This window comes from Uranotaenia lowii, chromosome 2 (assembly GCF_029784155.1).
Source record: "Uranotaenia lowii strain MFRU-FL chromosome 2, ASM2978415v1, whole genome shotgun sequence".
NCBI lineage: Eukaryota > Metazoa > Arthropoda > Insecta > Diptera > Culicidae > Uranotaenia > Uranotaenia lowii.
This window is the reverse complement of record NC_073692.1, coordinates 151,625,995-151,645,392: the sequence shown is the minus strand read 5'-3', so window position 1 is coordinate 151,645,392 and position 19,398 is coordinate 151,625,995. Positions and strand designations below refer to the sequence as shown.

The window sequence follows — 19,398 nt, the reverse complement described above, 5'->3', positions numbered from 1 at the left end:
TTCGAGTGACAAAAGAAGGATTTGAAATTTGTTCCGACCTTATTGATTTAAGAGCATTAAAAGGATCTGACGAAATGATCTCCATCAGATTCTCTATCATTTGCAAAAAATTGGGTAACCAGAAAATAAGAGTTAACCAGATGCAATGATTTTACTAAAAATTAAACTTTGGTAGAACTGTTTTTTTATCTTCACATTTTGATTAATAGCAAATATGAAATATCAATTAGGTGTACACAACGCAGAACGCAAATGCATTTCCAATGGTGCGACAAAAGTTGCCGAAAAATCTGTAATTACACAGAATTTTAAGCAAATTTTCATCACAGAATCTGTGTCACAGAACACATGAAATATTCACAGATTTCCCGAACTTTTAAATTTGGAATGGGTTCCAAAATTTCTTTTTTTTTGCCAATATAAAATTGAGATATCTTACTCTGAATTAGATAAGTTTGATTACCAACAGGGCCGGATTAAGCCATGGGGGGCCCAGGGCAATTTTTCTCGAAGGCCCTTATGATGTGATTTTTTTTTCAAGATAATACATTCAGTACAAAATTTGTTTTCAGATAATACTAAACCTTTTAAACGTGTAAACGAACTGAAGATGAGTTCAGTATACTGTCTTCAACTAGCCATGTTGTCTGCGTAGAAGATAGTTTCTGGTATCTTCAAATAAAAATTGTTAATTAATCATATGCAAACATTGCGGAAGACTTTAGAAATTTCTCAAAAATGAAAGCTCTGATTTGAACTGGAGAAATGGTAAATTTAATTCTCATTTTTTTTAATATCCTTATCATCAACTAAAAATCTCTGATTCAGATAAATGACCGGATAGATATTTTAAATGAATTTCGTTCCATCGTTGATCATCTGAATTGTGCTTCATCGAGAAATATATACCTAAAGACAATTGGGAAGAATCATGAAGATTTGAAACATAGAATGCAAAATTTGAAAAAATAAACAAAATAATTTAATTTTAATTCCATAGAGATACATATATAAGAGTTTAAGAATTCAAAACTTAAAATCAGGTTACAATTAAAAACCACCACTCAGTGTCTCAAATTTAAATCATAATTTCAAATCAAGTTTTGGGAAACAAAATATGAATTTAATTTAAAAAAGAAATTCATTGTTACAATTAGAGCTAAAGTAGAAATTGCACCAAATGTGAATTTCAATTTTATATTTCTGAAACACAAAAAATTCTCATTGATATAAATGCAAAAATGATCGATTAAAAAATAATTCAGAATAGAAACACAGGATCAGTTATCACTGAAAAAAAGTCAGATAAGGAATCCTAATGAATTTAGTACCTTAAACAAAGATCCTGTTTTCTCAAAATTTAGAAAAATACATGAAACTGAACTTCAGTAACTGAAGAAACAACACAAAACGTGAAAATCTCAATGAATTGAATCTGAAAAAAAAAGATCAAAAAACATAGAAATATTCATGTTAATAGAAGCACTGGATGATATTAGCTGGGCAACTATGAGATCGTTTTTATGATAATCATTCGCAAATGATCATTTGGAAAATGATTGCTGAATTCAGGATATTCGCTTCAGTGGATGGTAAATTAGGGTTAAATCAATTGCTATGTTCCAATAAGAATTTCAAGTCTATACAGAAATTGGGATGGGAGTTCAATAGAGAAACTTTGTACTGTCGATTGCTCCAATTTAAGCAACTACAGTTTTTTTAAGATATTATTTTCAAAAATAGGGAGGGAAAAGTGTTAAAAATTTATAAACCAACGGAAATTTCAATGATAATGATTGAAAAGTGAAAAGTTATAATAATACCCGGTATAAACTCGTATACTGCCCAGGTAAAATTCGAAAATGTTTATCATAAAGCTTCTCAGTTCTCTCTTAGCACTATGAGCCAGTTTTGGCGATATTAGCTGCTATTTTAGTGCAGGAACCAATACTTCGAAAGTTAACGTAATAATCAACATTGTTTTTATGCAAGACGTTTATATGTAATGAAAATGAGGAGATGTTTTTCTTTATTTTACCTGTTCTGTACAAAATATTTTGTCTAACATGTTTCGATAAAAAAAATGAAAATTGAGGTGTTTTGGCTCATATTCTTTAAAATTTATTCGGATTTTTTTTCGAATTCGGTTTACATTTTTTTTTTAAATTTTGGGTAGAAAATTTTGAAATTCATTACCATGATTAAGATATTTTCAGCCTGCGAAATGCGGGAAACTTCTTCACTGCTTACTCTAGGGGGCCCCCTAAACTTATGAAACGGAAATAATTTTCTAGATATTACATTACGGGAGCCCCTTTGGTTGTTATATTTCAAGTTTTCTTTCCGATTTTCTAGTTTTGATTTGTTTTCATAGATTTGTAGAAATTGAAGAAGTATGATTAAAGTAACTTTAAAACTTTTTTCTCTCGGGGGCCCCCCTGAGCCAAGGGACCCGGGGCAATTGTTCCTATTGCCCCCACCCCTTAATCCGGCCTTGATTACCAATGAACATTGCCAATCTTGTTTATTAATTTTTTCAGCTAAATATTGAAAAGACCCAATTTTTTTATGAATTTTTAATGAAATATAAGGAAATAGCATCGAGAAAACCATCACACAATTTTTGGGTAAAATGGTAGTTAAATTTAGCGATACTGAGGGCTCCCCGATGGAAAAAAGTTTAACATTACTTCAACGTTATGTTCTAGAAAATACACGAAAATTGAAATAAAAACGTAGCTAAACTATTTAAGGGAACTCCCTTGAAATAATATCTCGAATAGTTTTACTCTAACACAAGTTAGAGAGGGGTAGAGGGTCTGTAGTAAGCATTGCAGAATTTTCCTGCAATGATGTGGGCTGAGTCAATCGGGATAAAATTTTTTTCAAAACTTGACAAAATCGGGACATTTGAAATTTTTCATCACAAAATCCGAACAAATCTAAGCAAAACATTAAAAAAAAAAAGAAATCGACATCAATAATCACGATTATTTGAAAAAAAAAGACATTTAATTATCGTGATTAAAATAAAAAGAAATCAACAAGGAAGTGACGAAAAACTACAAATATTTTTTTTATAAGTCAGCAGAATTCGAATCGTTTTTCAAACTCCAAGCATTTTGCAGATTCCAGAGACTTTTTAGCTATTAAATGTTTTCTTTGATTTTATTTAACTTGTTGGTTCAATTTATTGTTCGATTCAGATATTTTAATTGCTTCATCATTGACCTTTAAACTCCTGAATCTACTAAGGATAAAACTAATTTCAAGTTTTAAGTTATCATTCAAGTGCGAACCACCCTCATATACCTACCCGGTTAACGACGATGATCAACTACCGGTCACTCGTGTTGTTTAATCGGGCAGAGCGCAGAGCAAGAGAGCACAGAAGCCCAGAGGATTATCTTGACTGAACGGAATAGAGGCACTTAACTTGCACTTGGCGTATTCTTGAATGAATTCTGCAACATCGCGCGTCTTAAAGATTACTGTTTGTGGTGGACCTATGCAAACGATAAGTTTGTCAACACAGGTCGTCGTAGTTTCGAGTAAAGAGTAGAATTGTTCGGCACTGATCTTCACGGATCCAGTTCTAGTCCAGACCTCAATCAGTAACGACCGAGGGAAAAGAAGCTGCACACCGTCTACCGCGAACTGACTTCAGAAGAACCGATAGTGCGCGAAAGTTTATTGTAAACGTCTTCGATTCTACCGATGTGACAGGAACCGTTCAAATTTAACCTGGTGAAAATAAAAGTAAGTTGACAACGATCTTGAATTTTAAGAAACTTGTCAAGAATGCCATTTTCTTGAAGTAAATGTGGTGCCTTTAAGTGTTTTCAGGATTTAGGCTTTTAAGACTATAAAAGTGCTTACTCATCGATTAGTATCTGAAAGCGACTCATCATTTGTATTTTGGAGATTTTTTCTCAAAGAAGCTATATAATGATATTACTTAGATAGTTTGTAATATTGAATGCTCCTTTGGCAAATTGTTATCTTTTAACAAGTTTAAGTGTGCAGTTTACTTTATACAATTCAGTTCCGAACAACACTTTTCAACATTGAAAACAGTATCGAAAAGTGCCACTCTTTGACAGTGTTTGTTTGCTTGCAAATCTACAGTCCACAACCTATTTTACAAGAAATTTTCAGTCATGTCATGCCGGTCTTTTGCATGCGATTATTGGTTGAGATATGATTAAATACTGGAATTATAAGGGAATTTTCCGATTTCGCATCAAACTTTTATTGCAACTCGTTTCAAAATTTGATTTTTTCGATTAATTTACTATTCGTATTGGTAAATCCACTTTTAACAGCTCGTTGCATGAATAACTATTTCCATTCTTTCAAATTAGAATCTCTTTTCCAGACTTTGTCACTTGAAGCAATTGATTCCATTTAAAACGTCTTTGAATCTTATCCATGATCCACCCAATTAACAACTTATATTTTTTGGTCGATAGCTTCCCCAAACAGAAAATTATATTAACCTGGCTCGAATCTAAACTTTTTACGCCCTTAGCGGTTCCAGCTTAGTGTTTATGAAAGATTGTTTATTATAAGTGAGCAGTGATCTCGTATTCCGACTGTTTTCAAATTTTTTTCAGTAAAAAATTTCAATTGATTGTTCTTGGGCTTTGGAAAAAAACCAAAATTTCTCAAGTCGGACTACTACGCCTCAACGAGATCACGTTTCTCACACAAATTTTTCAATTAGCCAAAGTGACTACTAGCTCTTCCTGAAGAAGGCGGGTTAGTTTAATCCACTTGCTTGTCGGTTAGATATCCATTGGCGCTAAGGTGAGAATGAGTATTATTTTCGCTAGCTGATATTCATTGTATATTTCAGGGATAAGTCGATCAAAAACAAAACAAATTATCATTTTATCATCATTCCGTTTAAAAAGCATTCATACAATCAGGCGTTGATAATGGTGCTCAATTTGAACAAAAATAACCGTGAAAAGTGAACCTATATTTCATCCCTGGATTCATGCACCACCCTGAAGTCTCCCTCGAGCCTCAAGTGATAATGCCGTTAAAGATTTTTTTAAATCTCATCGCGAAAATTTACTGCTTCGTTTTTGTTTTCGTTCGTTGTTCAGAAAACACTTAAAGGCCAAAAACCTAAAAAAGTAGCCGAAACTCAGACACCTGTAACTTGCAACACCTGCGGCCGAGTGCACCAAACAACTTTTGTTGGGTTGCATAGAATTAGAGTTTGAATTTGTGGACCATTCATCTACTATGCATTTCAGAAATTTGTGAAGGAAACTTTTTTTTTAGTTTGTCACTTCTTTATCCTCATATGCCTGAATTTTGCAACTTGATGCAGAAATCACTATTTAGATTTAGTCAAAGTTTTGTAGCAATAAGCCAATTTTGTCGGTTAAAGTACCAGTGATACGTTTTGTTTGTTAAATTCAATTTTTTCTGTGTACCTACATGCACTGATTACTATTTTTAATATTTTTTTTGAGGATAAAATACTTGATATACCAGCCGACCCGGTAAACTTCGTCTTGCCTTGTTGAACTTGGCGTCAATATTCCATTTTTTCTTCGCTGATAAACTATAAAATAGCAATAGATGTTAAGTTGTCAATGGTCTCACTTTTTCGAAAAGTTCTTGTTTTTTATACAATTCCCTCCCTACTGTTTACTTGGACTGTCGCGCTTTTTTCTATCGAAATAAAACCTCAGAATATTTTTTCAATTTTACGGGTTATTACAAAACAAACCTCGATAAATCTTTTTTTTTTTTTGAAGCATTTTATATGAATACTTTTTATTTACTTTTTTTTTAATTCACATTTTTTATCGCCGCGATGGATTTTAAATGAATTATCTAATCGACCTTTGTCGGCGTGTTTTGAAATGATTAAAACTTTTTTATCAGTTGTCCATACGTATCGAGCCACTGTGACATTCGCTCCTCTTCAATGGACACTAAATTAAGCATGCAGAGTTTATAATCAATTAATTTGACAATATCTTTATAATTTTTATCCAGATATCAAAAAATACATTAGCCATTCTAAAGTGTCAAACGGTTGTTTGTTTGTATAAAAATTACACTGACATAACAAAAACAGTTCCAAATTAAAAGAGGCATTAAATTCGACAGCTTATTTGTGTCTACTAAAAGAATGCAAGAGAGCATAACTTTTTGCTCTAAAAGCATGCAAACCGTTGCCAGCTACAATATTTGCTGGTTCTTTTATTAAACAATTCTTCTTAAAACACCACCTGACAACAAGGCTGTTCTCTCACTTTAAGCCCACGCGGGAGAACAAATTGGGCAAAATCATCTTCAAAATCTGCAAATACGGCGAACTTTTATCATATACTATTTAAACCATTGAAACCGACTTCAAGTATCCACTTTTACGACCTTTGACTTATTTTGTAGAAAAAGCGATTCTCAGTAACGTTATTAACGACTTGAGATATCATTTCTTATGCGAATTTATGTTTGCTGGGGTCTTAACTTTCTTCGAAACAAATTTAATTTTTTTTACATAGATAACCCTGACTTATAAATTTGTATAAATTAACTCTAAAGCTTGAAATTATGTCGAGTGTCGAGTGCTTTTTTTTGTAGTGTCCTGCTATTTCTTGAAACATTCCACTTTTTAAATTATGCGGCAGCACTTATTGTATGTTTCATACTGTAAAATGAAAAATAATCCGCACGTCGCCGTGGCTACGTGAAAAACTTTATCATTTTTTTTAAATTGATTTTCACGTAGCTTCTACTAATACATACGAACGCACCTCAATGAGAATTCATGCTTTATGAAATTCACTACAACTTACGTGAATTTCAAATGAGTTCGATGTGATGTGAAGATGACGTAAAATAAGTTTAGTTTGGAAATGAAATTTAGTTCGGTTTAATTAAAAGTTTTTCTCTCTTTTGATAGTAATAATTTGATTGTTACAATGAAAATATAATTAAATTTAATCCATTTTCACTATTCTTTTATACAAATCGCAACCACTATCACTGCACTTCTTTCTAGTGCCCCTAGAGCAAGTTCACTGGTGTTGGGAAAAAGTGGTAGAAATTTTGAAAATTTTACCATGCAAAATATTTTCAAGATCTTTGGGCGTATTTTTTTACAGCACTGTTTCTATTTCAGTCGTATGTGATAGAAATATTGACATTTTTGCCTCACAGCATGCGAAACTACAACACGTATTGTTGAAAACTTGAAGGCCACAGATGTTGAAAATGTTTTTGCATGGCAAAACTTTAAAAATGTACAAAAAGTGACAATATATCTACTACTTTTTGCCAACACCAGTGAACTTGATCTTAGTGTGTGATGGGAAAACAATTGAATTTCGCTAGCTACTACGACCCAGTTTAATTCGATTCCTAAAATCCTGAAATCGAAAAATCCTCAATTATTATTTAAAAAAATATATCTACGAATGATAAACAGCTCACCATTGACGATGCATCACTATACCCTACGGCATTTGTTTCATAACGTACGAAGCTCTTCCTTCTCGATGTGCCAGAACTTCTCCCATTGAACCATTTTCGACTTGTGGAAGAATATATTTTCCTTCGGTGGGAATCAAAATATATACACCTAGGTCTTTTTTTACGCGGTTTTTTTTACGCGGTTTTTTTTTACACGGCTTTTTTTACACGGTTTTCGGGAATTAACACGGTTTTTTTTTACACGGTTTTCGCGAATTAACACGGTTTTTGAGAGAAAATATTCTAAGTCCTTTTCAAACTTCAAACACTTAGAATCTTTTTGAAGTTGAGAAAATCTTAGCTCTGAGACTAAGAACGTGAAACATGAGACCCCTGAGACCTGAGACATGAGACTTGAGACCTGAGACCTGAGACCTGAGACCTGAGACCTGAGACCTGAGACCTGAGACCTGAGACCTGAGACCTGAGACCTGAGACCTGAGACCTGAGACCTGAGACCTGAGACCTGAGACCTGAGACCTGAGACATTAGACCTGAGACTTGAGACCTGAAATATGAGACCTGAGATCTCAGACACGAGACATGAGACATTAGACCTGAGACATGAGACCTGAGGCTTGAGACATCAGACCTGAGACTTGAGACCTGAAATATGAGACCTGAGACCGCAGACACGAGACACGAGACACGAGACATGAGACTTTAGACCTGAGACATGAGACTTGAGACCTGAGACCTGAGACCTGAGACCTGAGACCTGAGACCTGAGACCTGAGACCAGAGACCTGAGACATAAGAGCTGAGACATTAGCTTGAGACATGAGACCTGAGACATGAGACATGAGACATGAGACATGAGACATGAGACATGAGACATGAGACATGAGACATGAGACATGAGACATGAGACATGAGACATGAGACATGAGACATGAGACATGAGACATGAGACATGAGACATGAGACATGAGACATGAGACATGAGACATGAGACATGAGACATGAGACATGAGACATGAGACATGAGACATGAGACATGAGACATGAGACCTGAGACATTAGACCTGAGACATTAGACATGCGACATGAGACATGAGACATGAGACCTGAGACCTGAGACATGAGACATTAGACCTGAGACCTGAGACCTGAGACCTGAGACCTGAGACCTGAGACATGAGACATGAGACCTGAGACATGAGACCTGAGACATGAGACCTGAGACATGAGACATTAGACCTGAGACTTAAGACCTGAGACATGAGACATGAGACATGAGACATGAGTCATGAGACATGAGACATGAGACATGAGACATGAGACATAAGACATGAGACATTAGACCTGAGACATGAGACATGAGACATTAGACATTAGACATTAGACATTAGACATTAGACATTAGACATTAGACATGAGACCTGAGACCTGAGACTTGAGACATGAGACATTAGACCTGAGACATGAGACATGAGACATGAGACATTAGATATGAGACATGAGACATGAGACATGAGACATGAGACATGAGACATGAGACATGAGACAAGAGACATTAGACCTGAGACAATAGACCTGAGACATAAGACCTGAGACATTAGACCTGAGACCTGAGACCCATGCCTCATGTCTCAGGTCTCATGACTCATGTCTCAGGTCTCATGTCTCATGTCTCATGTCTCATGTCTCATGTCTCATGTCTCATGTCTCATGTCTCATGTCTCATGTCTCATGTCTTATGTCTCATGTCTCATGTCTCATGTCTCATGTCTCATGTCTCATGTCTCATGTCTCATGTCTCATGTTTCATGTCTCATGTCTCATGTCTCAGGTCTCATTTCTCATGTCTAATATCTAATGTCTAATGTCTAATGTCTCATGTCTAATGTCTCATGTCTCATGTCTCATGTCTCATGTCTCATGTCTCATGTCTAATGTCTAATGTCTAATGTCTTATGTCTAATGTCTAATGTCTAATGTCTAATGTCTCATGTCTAATATCTAATGTCTAAAGTCTAATGTCTAATGTCTAATGTCTAATGTCTAATGTCTAATGTCCAATGTCTCATGTCTCATGTCTCAGGTCTCATGTCTCATGTCTCATGTCTCATGTCTCATGACTCATGTCTCATGTCTCATGTCTCATGTCTCATGTCTCATGTCTCATGTCTCATGTCTCATGTCTCAGGTCTCATTTCTCATGTCTAATATCTAATGTCTCATGTCTAATGTCTCATGTCTAATGTCTCATGTCTCATGTCTCATGTCTAATGTCTAATGTCTAATGTTTCATGTCTAATGTCTAATGTCTAAAGTCTAATGCCTAATGTCTAATGTCTAATGTCTAATGTCTAATGTCTAATGTCTGATGTCTAATGTCTAATGTCTCATGTCTCAGGTCTCAAGTCTCAGGTCTAATGTCTCAGGTCTCATGTCTCAGGTCTCATGTCTCATGTCTCAGGTCCCATGTCTCATGTCTTATGTCTCAGGTCTCAGGTCTCAAGTCTCATGTCTCATGTCTCATGTCTAATGTCTAATGTCTAATGTCTCATGTCTCAGGTCTAATGTCTCATGTCTCAAGTCTCAGGTCTCATGTCTAATGTCTAATGTCTAATGTCTCATGTCTCAGGTCTCATGTCTCAGGTCTCATGTCTCAGGTCTCATGTTTTGTGTCTCTGGTCTCAGGTCTAATGTCTAATGTCTAATGTCTCATGTCTCAAGTCTCATGTCTCAGGTCTCAGGTCTCAGGTCTCAGGTCTCATGTCTCAGGTCTCATGTCTCAGGTCTCATGTTTTGTGTCTCTGGTCTCAGGTCTAATGTCCCATGCCTTAGGTCTCAGGTCTAATGTCTAATGTCTAATGTCTCATGTCTCAGGTTTTAGGTCTCAGGTCTCAGGTGTCATGTCGAAAGTCTCAGGTCTCACGTATCAGTTCTCAGGTCTCATGTCTCAATTGTCAGGTCTCAAGTTCAAGGTACCAGTTCGCAAGTCTCAGATCTCAGGTCTCATGTCTTAAGTCTAAAGTCTCAAGTTACAGGTCTCAAGTCTCAGGTCTCAGGTGTCAGGTCTAAGGTCTAAAGTGTCTAGTTACATGTCTTATTGTTACAAGTTTCAAAGCTGCATAAATTTAAAGGTCTTTTTTTACACGGTTTTCCGCAATTAGCACGGTTTTTTTTTACACGGTTTTCGGGAATTAACACGGTTTTTTTTTACACGGTTTTTTTTACGCGGTACGTATATCAGTGTAAAAAAAGACCTTGGTGTATTACTATTTTGACTTACCCTTTTCTTCTATCTTCAAGGGCTTTTAAAAATGTCAGCGTTAGTAACCTCGATCAGGGTTCCGTAGAAATCACGAAATAACACAAAACAAACGTGCAACACAATTTTCACAACTCAAACAAACTCAGCTGATTGATACCAACTCTTTTTCTTATAAGAATTTTCAACCAAACGCTTGAGGAAGTTCCTAAAAATGGATTCCAGAAGCCATTCTCTCTGACTTAACGTGAAATTCATGAGGAAAAATATCAGTTACTACCAGATTCACGTAGAATCGAAGGGATGCATCAAAAGCTAAGTTTACGTGAAAAACACCGTAAAATAAATTTTCAAATTATTTTGCGTTACACAGTAGCGTTTTACTGAAGATATCGTTCTTATAAAGATTTAAAAAAAAACTTGGCAATATCCTGGTGGTCTTTCAGATTGTTTTAACTGTCTTTTATACTGTAGAAAACACTCCATTCTTGTCCATTTAAGAAGTCTACTTTTTAATAAACAAAGTAGGTAGTGTATTGATCGGGAATCGCAAATGAAAAAGTTTTTTCGACCTTGAAAATAAGGTAAACATTTCTGTCTGACGTATCTTAATAAACAAATTGTGTTTAGATCATTTCGTTTTTCTTAAAATTGGTGGACGTTCAAGATCAAGGTTGCCAGATTGCCCGGTTTTATCCGGTTTCGTCCGGATAATTAATACAAAATTTGGGAACAGCCCGGCTTGGCCTGGTTGACTGGATTTCATAGAAAAATGCCCGAATGTTACCCTGATTTATTCACTTTATTTGGAAAATCAAAAAAAAAATCATAAATTGTGTTGTATTTACTGCAAGTTTACTGAAAAATTATCATGAAAGGATTTTTTGAAGCCTAGAATACGATTTGATATCAGTCGATAAGTTTTGTGGAAGTTAATTTTATTCAATTTTTTTCTTCATTTTCCTTATATCTGTATTTTGACAAAATTAGCCGGATATTGCACGGATATATGGTCGGCAATTTTAAAATCATATGTCTGGATTTTTACAGGTTTTTAATTAAAATTACCCGGATTTGTCCGGCCCGGATACACGTTGAACTAAAATCTGGCAACCTTATTCCAGGTAGAGGGAAGTGTTCCTAAATGCGCATGTTGGGTAATATGCGCATTCAGCCGATTGACGATACGGCTGGAGATTCAACATATCTAATCAGTGCAGTTTGAGGGTAATACGCTTTTGACACATGGCATGAAGAAATTTAATTGGTATATAAAGCTAAACCAATTTAAAAATACAAACATGATTTTTGTTAGTTCTGTTAAAATATATTGAACTTTAATTATCGTGCGCACAGATTCTGTGAACAAAAATGTTAATGGTTTTTTTTCTTATTCATCTGAAAATCGGAAATTCAACAAATTGAAGCTTTTGGCAAAGAAGTAAATGATAAGATATTGGAATAAGTCTTCGTGGTCGAGTGGTTAGCGTGGTAAGACGGTAATCGCTGGTCCACTGATGGCATGGATTCGATTCCCATCTCGGTACTGGGTGTTAAATGTTAATCTTAAGTTGTTCACGTCATTTATTCAGTCTGTAAAGCCTAAATCGGCTAAGACGGTGTTGTCTTTAAAAAAAAAAAACAAAAAAAAAAGAAAAAAAAAGAGAGAGGGAGAGAGAGGGAGAGAGAGAGGTTCTGAATGCCCATAGCAGGCAGGTTAAATGCCTATATCAATAAGTCTTATTATTTTTTTTTTCTTTTTATCATTGAAGCATTAAATCTACCCTCAAATCACAATCTTACAGCGAAAACAGAAGAACTTCATACTGATCCGATAAAATATGATATGAACAAAATATTACCATGAAATTTGGCCATATTTCATACCTAACTGTTTTTCATGCAAAAGATCTAGTGATATCTAAAATTTCACCAAAATTTCAGCCTTGACGTATGCATAACATTCGTTTCTACCATTTTCAATTAAATAATATCAAAATATTGCAAGTGTAACAGAAATATAGTTTAAAACATAAATATGCGCATTTAACATGCCGGTTTCGGAAATCGGCAATTTTGACTACTTTTATTATAAAATGATTTTCACAAAAACCGTAAGAGATTTTTACTGAAAAATTGGTCTAACGTATGTAAAACAGATGTCCGCTTATGTGCATATAGTTTTCAGACTCCTATCTTTTGGAATATGGGAGAAAATGAGTGCTTTCCTTAATATGCGCATATAGTCAGCCTCTCCCCTATGATGGAAACTACTCATGTCCTTGAGTGCAATTGATCATTTCTTGTAATGTTTCAGTTTTGATGAACATCAATTTGAAATTGTACATAAATTTTTCCTGTTTTAGGCTGAACCCCCTCTCTTTTAATTGAAGAGCAATATTGGGGTTCAATTCAATAGATTGTCACGTTATATCAAAACTTGCTTGTGTATGAAATTTGCTGTGGTTGTGCCGATGTTTAATTGAATTTGTCAAGAAATTTCACGTTTTTGATACAGTTAGGGTCATCAAACCCGTACGTAACAATATCGTTTTTTCTAAACTAACTTGTATGACGAATTTTATGAACATCAGTCAATAACTCTAAAATACATAATACCTATTTGAGTCAATATCACTAAAGTTGTTTTGATTCTAAATAAAAAAAAACTGACTCGGAATCGAACTGGCTGGTTAGATTTATTCTCTGCCTCTTAAGGGGGGGGGGGGGGGGGGGGGGTAGGGTCTAACACTTTCAAAAAATTGATTTTTTAATTTTTTTATTTTCTTATTGCAAAACATTTCAAGAATGTTGTGTCAAATTTTCAAGTCAATTGGAGCAAAACTGTAGAAATTATAGGCCTTTATCTCCTCCTATCTTATACTGCAAGAAAGCAAGAGCAGAAACTTCAAACGCGTTTTTCTCGAAAGCACTTTTTTAAAGTCCGTGGACATCGTCATTTGAAAACTACTTATCCGATTCTTTTCAAATTTGGAACATATTTTCTACATATAAAATACCAGACCCCAACGTTTTTATTTTTTTGTTTTTTTTACTTTGGGGAGATTTTACAGGTGAAAAATGGCGGATTTTTTCGTGAAAAATCGTAGTTTTTACTTCAAACAGCCACAAAAATTTCATAAAATTTTTTTTAAGTTAAATAAAAACGTTGGGGTCCAGAAAAACATCTAATAAAAATATTTTGCTCTGATTTTTTTTACCTCAGATGATTCTGTGCTGAGATACAGTGTCCACCGCAAATCCTGTTTTCTAAAAGGCATCCTCGAAAGTGCTCCGTCACCGGCTCATTTTTCAATATTTTTCTACGAAAAAAATACTAAATGTTCTTTTAACAATGCTTTGTATAATGCAAAAAATTTGAATACATTTGTTTGAACGATAGTTCTAGAAAAAAATCGTGAAAACGGTGTTATTTTTACCCGTTAGACCCTACCCCCCCTTGAGAAAGTTTAGTAATCACATCCAAGTTAACATCCCACAAATATGTTCCGCGTGAAGAGTACATTTGCTGTTAGTAATTTGCGCCAACGTCGTGATGTACAAATGGATGAGCATTATTTCAAGCATTTTGAAGAGAAGTCAGACTAAAACCGTTATAAGACAATTTTATATAATTGAATGTTTCAACCGCTTACTGCATTTATCATGAAAAAACTGGAAACCTAACTTTCCGATCACCTAAAAATGTTGGACGATTATCTTCTGCATCGGAAACTTTCTCAAATACCACTTGACAGAAGATCATAAGACTTTGTACATGACAACCTTTCAGTAAAAGTTAGTTTCACTTAAAAATAATGAAAATTTCCATTCACAATACAGTATCACAATAGACTGTGTTGCCTTTTGTTTTCAAGTACAGTATTTTGTTATTCAAATAAATTCTCCTATTTCTTCAACGGATCAATAGATATTTTTTTTAAATTTTATAAAATAAGCGTCAATGATTAGATTACATTTCTTGTAATCAAGCATAAGCGTTAAACTTAGACAAATAATTAACATTTAGTCGAAACTGTAGAGAGTCATTCAGATGCTTCATAAATAAATTTCTGACGGTTGCCATATGAGAAAAAACGTTGAATCTGTTATTATGCCAACCTCTGAATATTGCTCGACTATATTGCTTCATGCATCTGATAAGTACTCAAATAATATTTTTTTTTTTTTCTCAGTGTGTTAGATGGACAAGTAGTAATAGTTATCGTGGCCGGTTAATATCTGCTTTTTACCCGTGTAAATCAACCGTATTAATGAGTTTTGTTCCGTAAATACTCGCTTAAGTGTACGTTCCGCTAAACGACATCGGTTTTCGCATAGAATCGCTCTTCATTCGTGATCAAATTTCAATTTGATAAATCCAACTTTTGCCTAAGTTTCATAAAGTTTCGATATTTGCTAGTCAAACCACCACTACATCGACAACATGGGCAAAGATAGGCCAAAAAGACCAAACAAAGAACTCGACACCTCGGACGACTACCATGATTCTTCTGATATTTTGGATCGTATCCAGAGCATGATCGACGTCGCCATCCAGCAAGTGTTGACAAAAATATCTGAAACCAAAGAAGAGCTGCAATCTGAAATCGCCACGCTGAGAGATGAGATGAGCAAATACAAGCAAGAATGCTCTCAGTCAATACTATCCGTCCAAGAAGATCTCAAGCTCACTCAAAACAGAATGCTTCATCTCACTAAAGCCAACGATCTGATCATCACCGGTATACCGTTCCAAACAGATGAGAGATTGAACGATATAATCTGCAAAATTTCGCGTACACTCGGTTTCTCCGATGATGGTCTACCCTTGGTTCACGCCAGACGGTTGGCTCGCTTGCCGATCAAGACGACTACTTCACCTCCTGTACTACTAGAGTTCGCCTTCAAGAGTGTTAGAAATGATTTCTACAGTCGGTATCTGAAAACATGTAACCTGTCGCTTACACATATCGATATCAACATAAACCGGAGAATCTACATCAATGAAAATCTTTCGGAACATACACGGAAGCTCAGAGGAGAGGTGCTCAAGCTCAAGCAGTCTGGATTAGTACTTTCTACGTTTACGAGAGATGGACTGGTGTTTGTGAAAACCGCTGCCGTAAATGAGCCGATGCTGATTACCTCGATCGACCAAATAAAAACACCAAATACAAACACCTGAACCTTTCCTTGTTTATATCATATTCCTTCCCTCAATATCCTATGACTCCGATCCTTTCATCCCCTTGAATCCGTCCGCTCCTGAAAGTCAAACAAACAACGTAACCCTTCCTACTTAGCTTTTCTTTTATCCTTCCTTCACATCCCATGACTCCGATCCCCAAGCTATCCATGACTCCTTCCGTCCTAAAAGTCTTGTTCGTGAAAAACGTTGCTGTGTTGCTGCGTGGGTGGGTTGCTGCAGTGACTCGATAGTGGGGCTGTGAACGTGCTTTTTTATGCTTAATAACATGGACTGTTATCTACTTAAATGGTCATTGTGAATTATGAAAATGAATTACTTAGTTATAGTTATTATTTGTGAAACTTACTTACTGGTGAATATGGGGAGGAAAATGCTATGCTCTCTCATTATTCAAGTTTTAATTTATGATGTCTTCTAATCCAAACCGTGCTCCTGACAACGTAAGTAATGCTTGTATTCCTCGTATAGTTATGGACTGTTCTTTGCAATGCGATAAGCTCAATATTTGTCACATCAACATCCAAAGCCTATGCGCAAGACAGATGTGTAAATTTAATGAACTTACTACCTGTTTTGAAAAAAGTAAAATCGATATCATCTGTTTGACAGAGACGTGGTTAAATAGTGCAGTTCCTGATAACAATATTTCGATTGATGGCTATCAACTCCTACGTAACGACAGATCATATGCCCGTGGGGGTGGAATTTGTGTTTACTACAGAAACAATCTTAAATGCACTTCCATTATTTCATCTAAAATAAATAGTGGGCATCCAGATAGAACAGAATATCTTTGTATACAAGTTACGGTAGAAAGTCAAACTTTTCTGTTAGGAGTGTTTTACAATCCACCCGGAAATAATTGTGCAGATAAACTGAATGAATTGTTCACAGATATTTCCCTCATGCATGAAAAGATAGTACTAGTAGGAGACTTTAATACGAACTTGCTCAATTCGTGTGGACCAACCAATAATTTTAAAGACGTTCTAGAAAATCTAGGTTTATTTTGTGTTAATACCAATCCAACTCACTTTTATTCAAGTGGGAGTTCCTTAATCGATTTGTTTAGCACGAATAAAAACGACTTTATTCTGAATCATGATCAAGTGTCGGCGTCAGGTTTTTCAAAACACGATATAATTTTCGGTACTCTTAACATAAGTTGGGCTCGTAACACTAGCTATTCTTTTTTTAGAGACTATTCGAATTTAAACGTCAATCTTCTACTTTCTACCTTCGATTCTTATGACTGGTCCTTCTGTGATCGGATTGATGATCCCGATATCTTGCTAGAAATAATGAATAGGTTCATATTAGATCTTTTTGAGAAATTCGTTCCACTTAAGAGAAGTTCCCCTAAGAAAAATCCTTGGTTCAATCAGGACATTCGAAACGCTATGAGCAACCGGGATATTGCTTATCGATGCTGGGTTAGATCTAAATTGCAAGACGATTTTGAGCATTACAAGAGATTACGAAATTTAGTGACAAATAAAATCAAGCGTGCCAAGATAGATTCGGTTTCAAATCGACTACAAACATCAAACCCAAGACAACTATGGAAAAGATTGAAGCTAATACAGAACCCTAGCCCCAATCGTGATGAAATCTTCAACAATTCTAGTGACCAGATTAATCAATACTTCGCATCAAATTTTATTGCCGAGGATTCTTTTTTACCGATTGTACCATTGAATGCTTATGGTTTCCGTTTTACTACAATCGACACTAATGATGTAATATTAGCTGCAAACTCGATTAAATCTAATGCTACAGGTCCAGATGAAATTCCGCTTAAATTCATTAAAATTCTTCTACCATCTCTAAGGTATCCCCTGTGTAAGCTTTTCAACTCAATCACAAGGACCAGTAAGTTTCCTAGAGCATGGAAGGTTTCTAAAATCTTGCCTTTGAAGAAAAAATCTTATAGCAAAGATATTTCAAATCTACGTCCAATAAGCATTCTATGTGTTCTTTCAAAGGTGTTCGAGCGTATACTAAAATTACAAATCCAATCTTTTCTTAATACTTTTAACCTTCTCAGTAAATATCAATCAGGTTTTAGAACAAAGCACAATACAACAACCGCTATTACTAAAGTAATTGATGATATCCATAGTGCAGTTGATAAGAAACAACTATCGATCTTGTTGATGATAGACTTCTCTAAAGCATTCGATAGAGTTTCACACGTTAAACTTCTTAAAAAGCTTTCACACCAATTCATGTTTTCGCGAAGTGCTGTATCGTTGTTAGATTCCTATTTAGGAAATCGAAGTCAGTTTGTTATTTGTAACGGTTCGCGATCAAGAGCCGCTCCGGTGATTTCGGGAGTTCCACAAGGATCAATTTTAGGACCGATTCTATTTTCCATGTTCATCAACGATTTGCCTATGTCTTGCAGGAGAAGTAACATTCATTTGTTCGCCGATGATGTTCAAATTTATCTTTCGAATCCAAGTTATCAGCCCGGACTTTTACTTGATGCCATGAACTCGGACTTAAAAAATGTTTATAGATGGTCTCAAAGGAACCAATTACCTATCAATAGTGACAAAACCAAAGCTATGTTTTTCCCCTCATCCTATAACACTTCAAATTTACCACCGCTTAAAATAGGTAACGACACTATCGGGTACGTAGAGAAAGCAACTAATTTAGGAGTTTTTTTTTTGTAAATCTTTATTTGAAACGGCTCATACCTTCAGGTTTTAAGGAGCCAAACTCGTTTTTTGTTTTTACAATATTTTGCTTAGCTTAACACTTTTATTTTAAAGAGAAAGAAGATAGGAAAGGGAAATATGAAAATAAAAAAGAATTATAGACGAAGATCGATAGCTTTTAGAAAAAGGTAGATTTCGAACATGTAGTCCAAATCTAGCACAGCTAGTACATCTCTCACTGGAACATTAGGTGGTTTTCCTCGGGCCCGAAGGGAGTCAATTAAATTCGTTCTGGCGACAAGATGGACCTCACACGACCAGACAATATGCTCGATGTCATGGTAACCTTGGCCGCAACTACACAAATTGCTGCCAGCAATGTCAAAACGATAGAGTACCGCGTCTAAGGAATAATGATTGGACATGAGACGGGAAAATATACAAATAAAATCCCGACTCAGATCCAATCTATTAAACCAGGGTTTAAGGCTTACCTTTGGAATAATCGAGTGGAGCCACCGACCCTTCTCATCCTCGTCCCATTTGCGCTGCCAGTTGACAAGAGAGTTTCTTCGAACTAAGAAGTAAAATTCGTTGAAGACGATTTCACGGTGATATGTGTCGCCTTCCATCGCCCCCACCTTTGCCAGAGAGTCCGCCCTCTCATTACCCATTATCGAGCAATGTGAGGGGACCCAAACGAAGGTGATGGCAAAGCAACGTCTTGATAAAGCACTCAGAGTCTCTCGTATCTTCCCGAGGAAATACGGTGAGTGCTTTCCTGGTCTTATTGAACG

At 35.5% G+C, this 19,398-nt stretch overlaps 2 protein-coding genes across 2 annotated transcripts in view; both read left to right on the top strand.

The window, feature by feature from the left end:
* Positions 1–3,582: 3,582 nt before the first annotated feature.
* LOC129749042 (sodium-coupled monocarboxylate transporter 1-like) overlaps positions 3,583–19,398 on the top strand; it is a 31,771-nt gene continuing 15,955 nt past the window's right edge. Inside the window, exon 1 of the mRNA XM_055743867.1 lies at positions 3,583–3,759. The gene's annotated coding sequence lies outside the window, so the exon portion shown is untranslated. The remainder of the gene's footprint in view (positions 3,760–19,398) is intronic.
* LOC129741968 (uncharacterized) lies at positions 14,924–15,911 on the top strand. The gene is made up of 2 exons (XM_055733799.1): positions 14,924–15,029; positions 15,147–15,911. Exon 2 carries the CDS (start codon positions 15,171–15,173, stop codon positions 15,909–15,911), a length of 741 nt encoding a protein of 246 aa, XP_055589774.1. The 5' UTR covers positions 14,924–15,029; positions 15,147–15,170.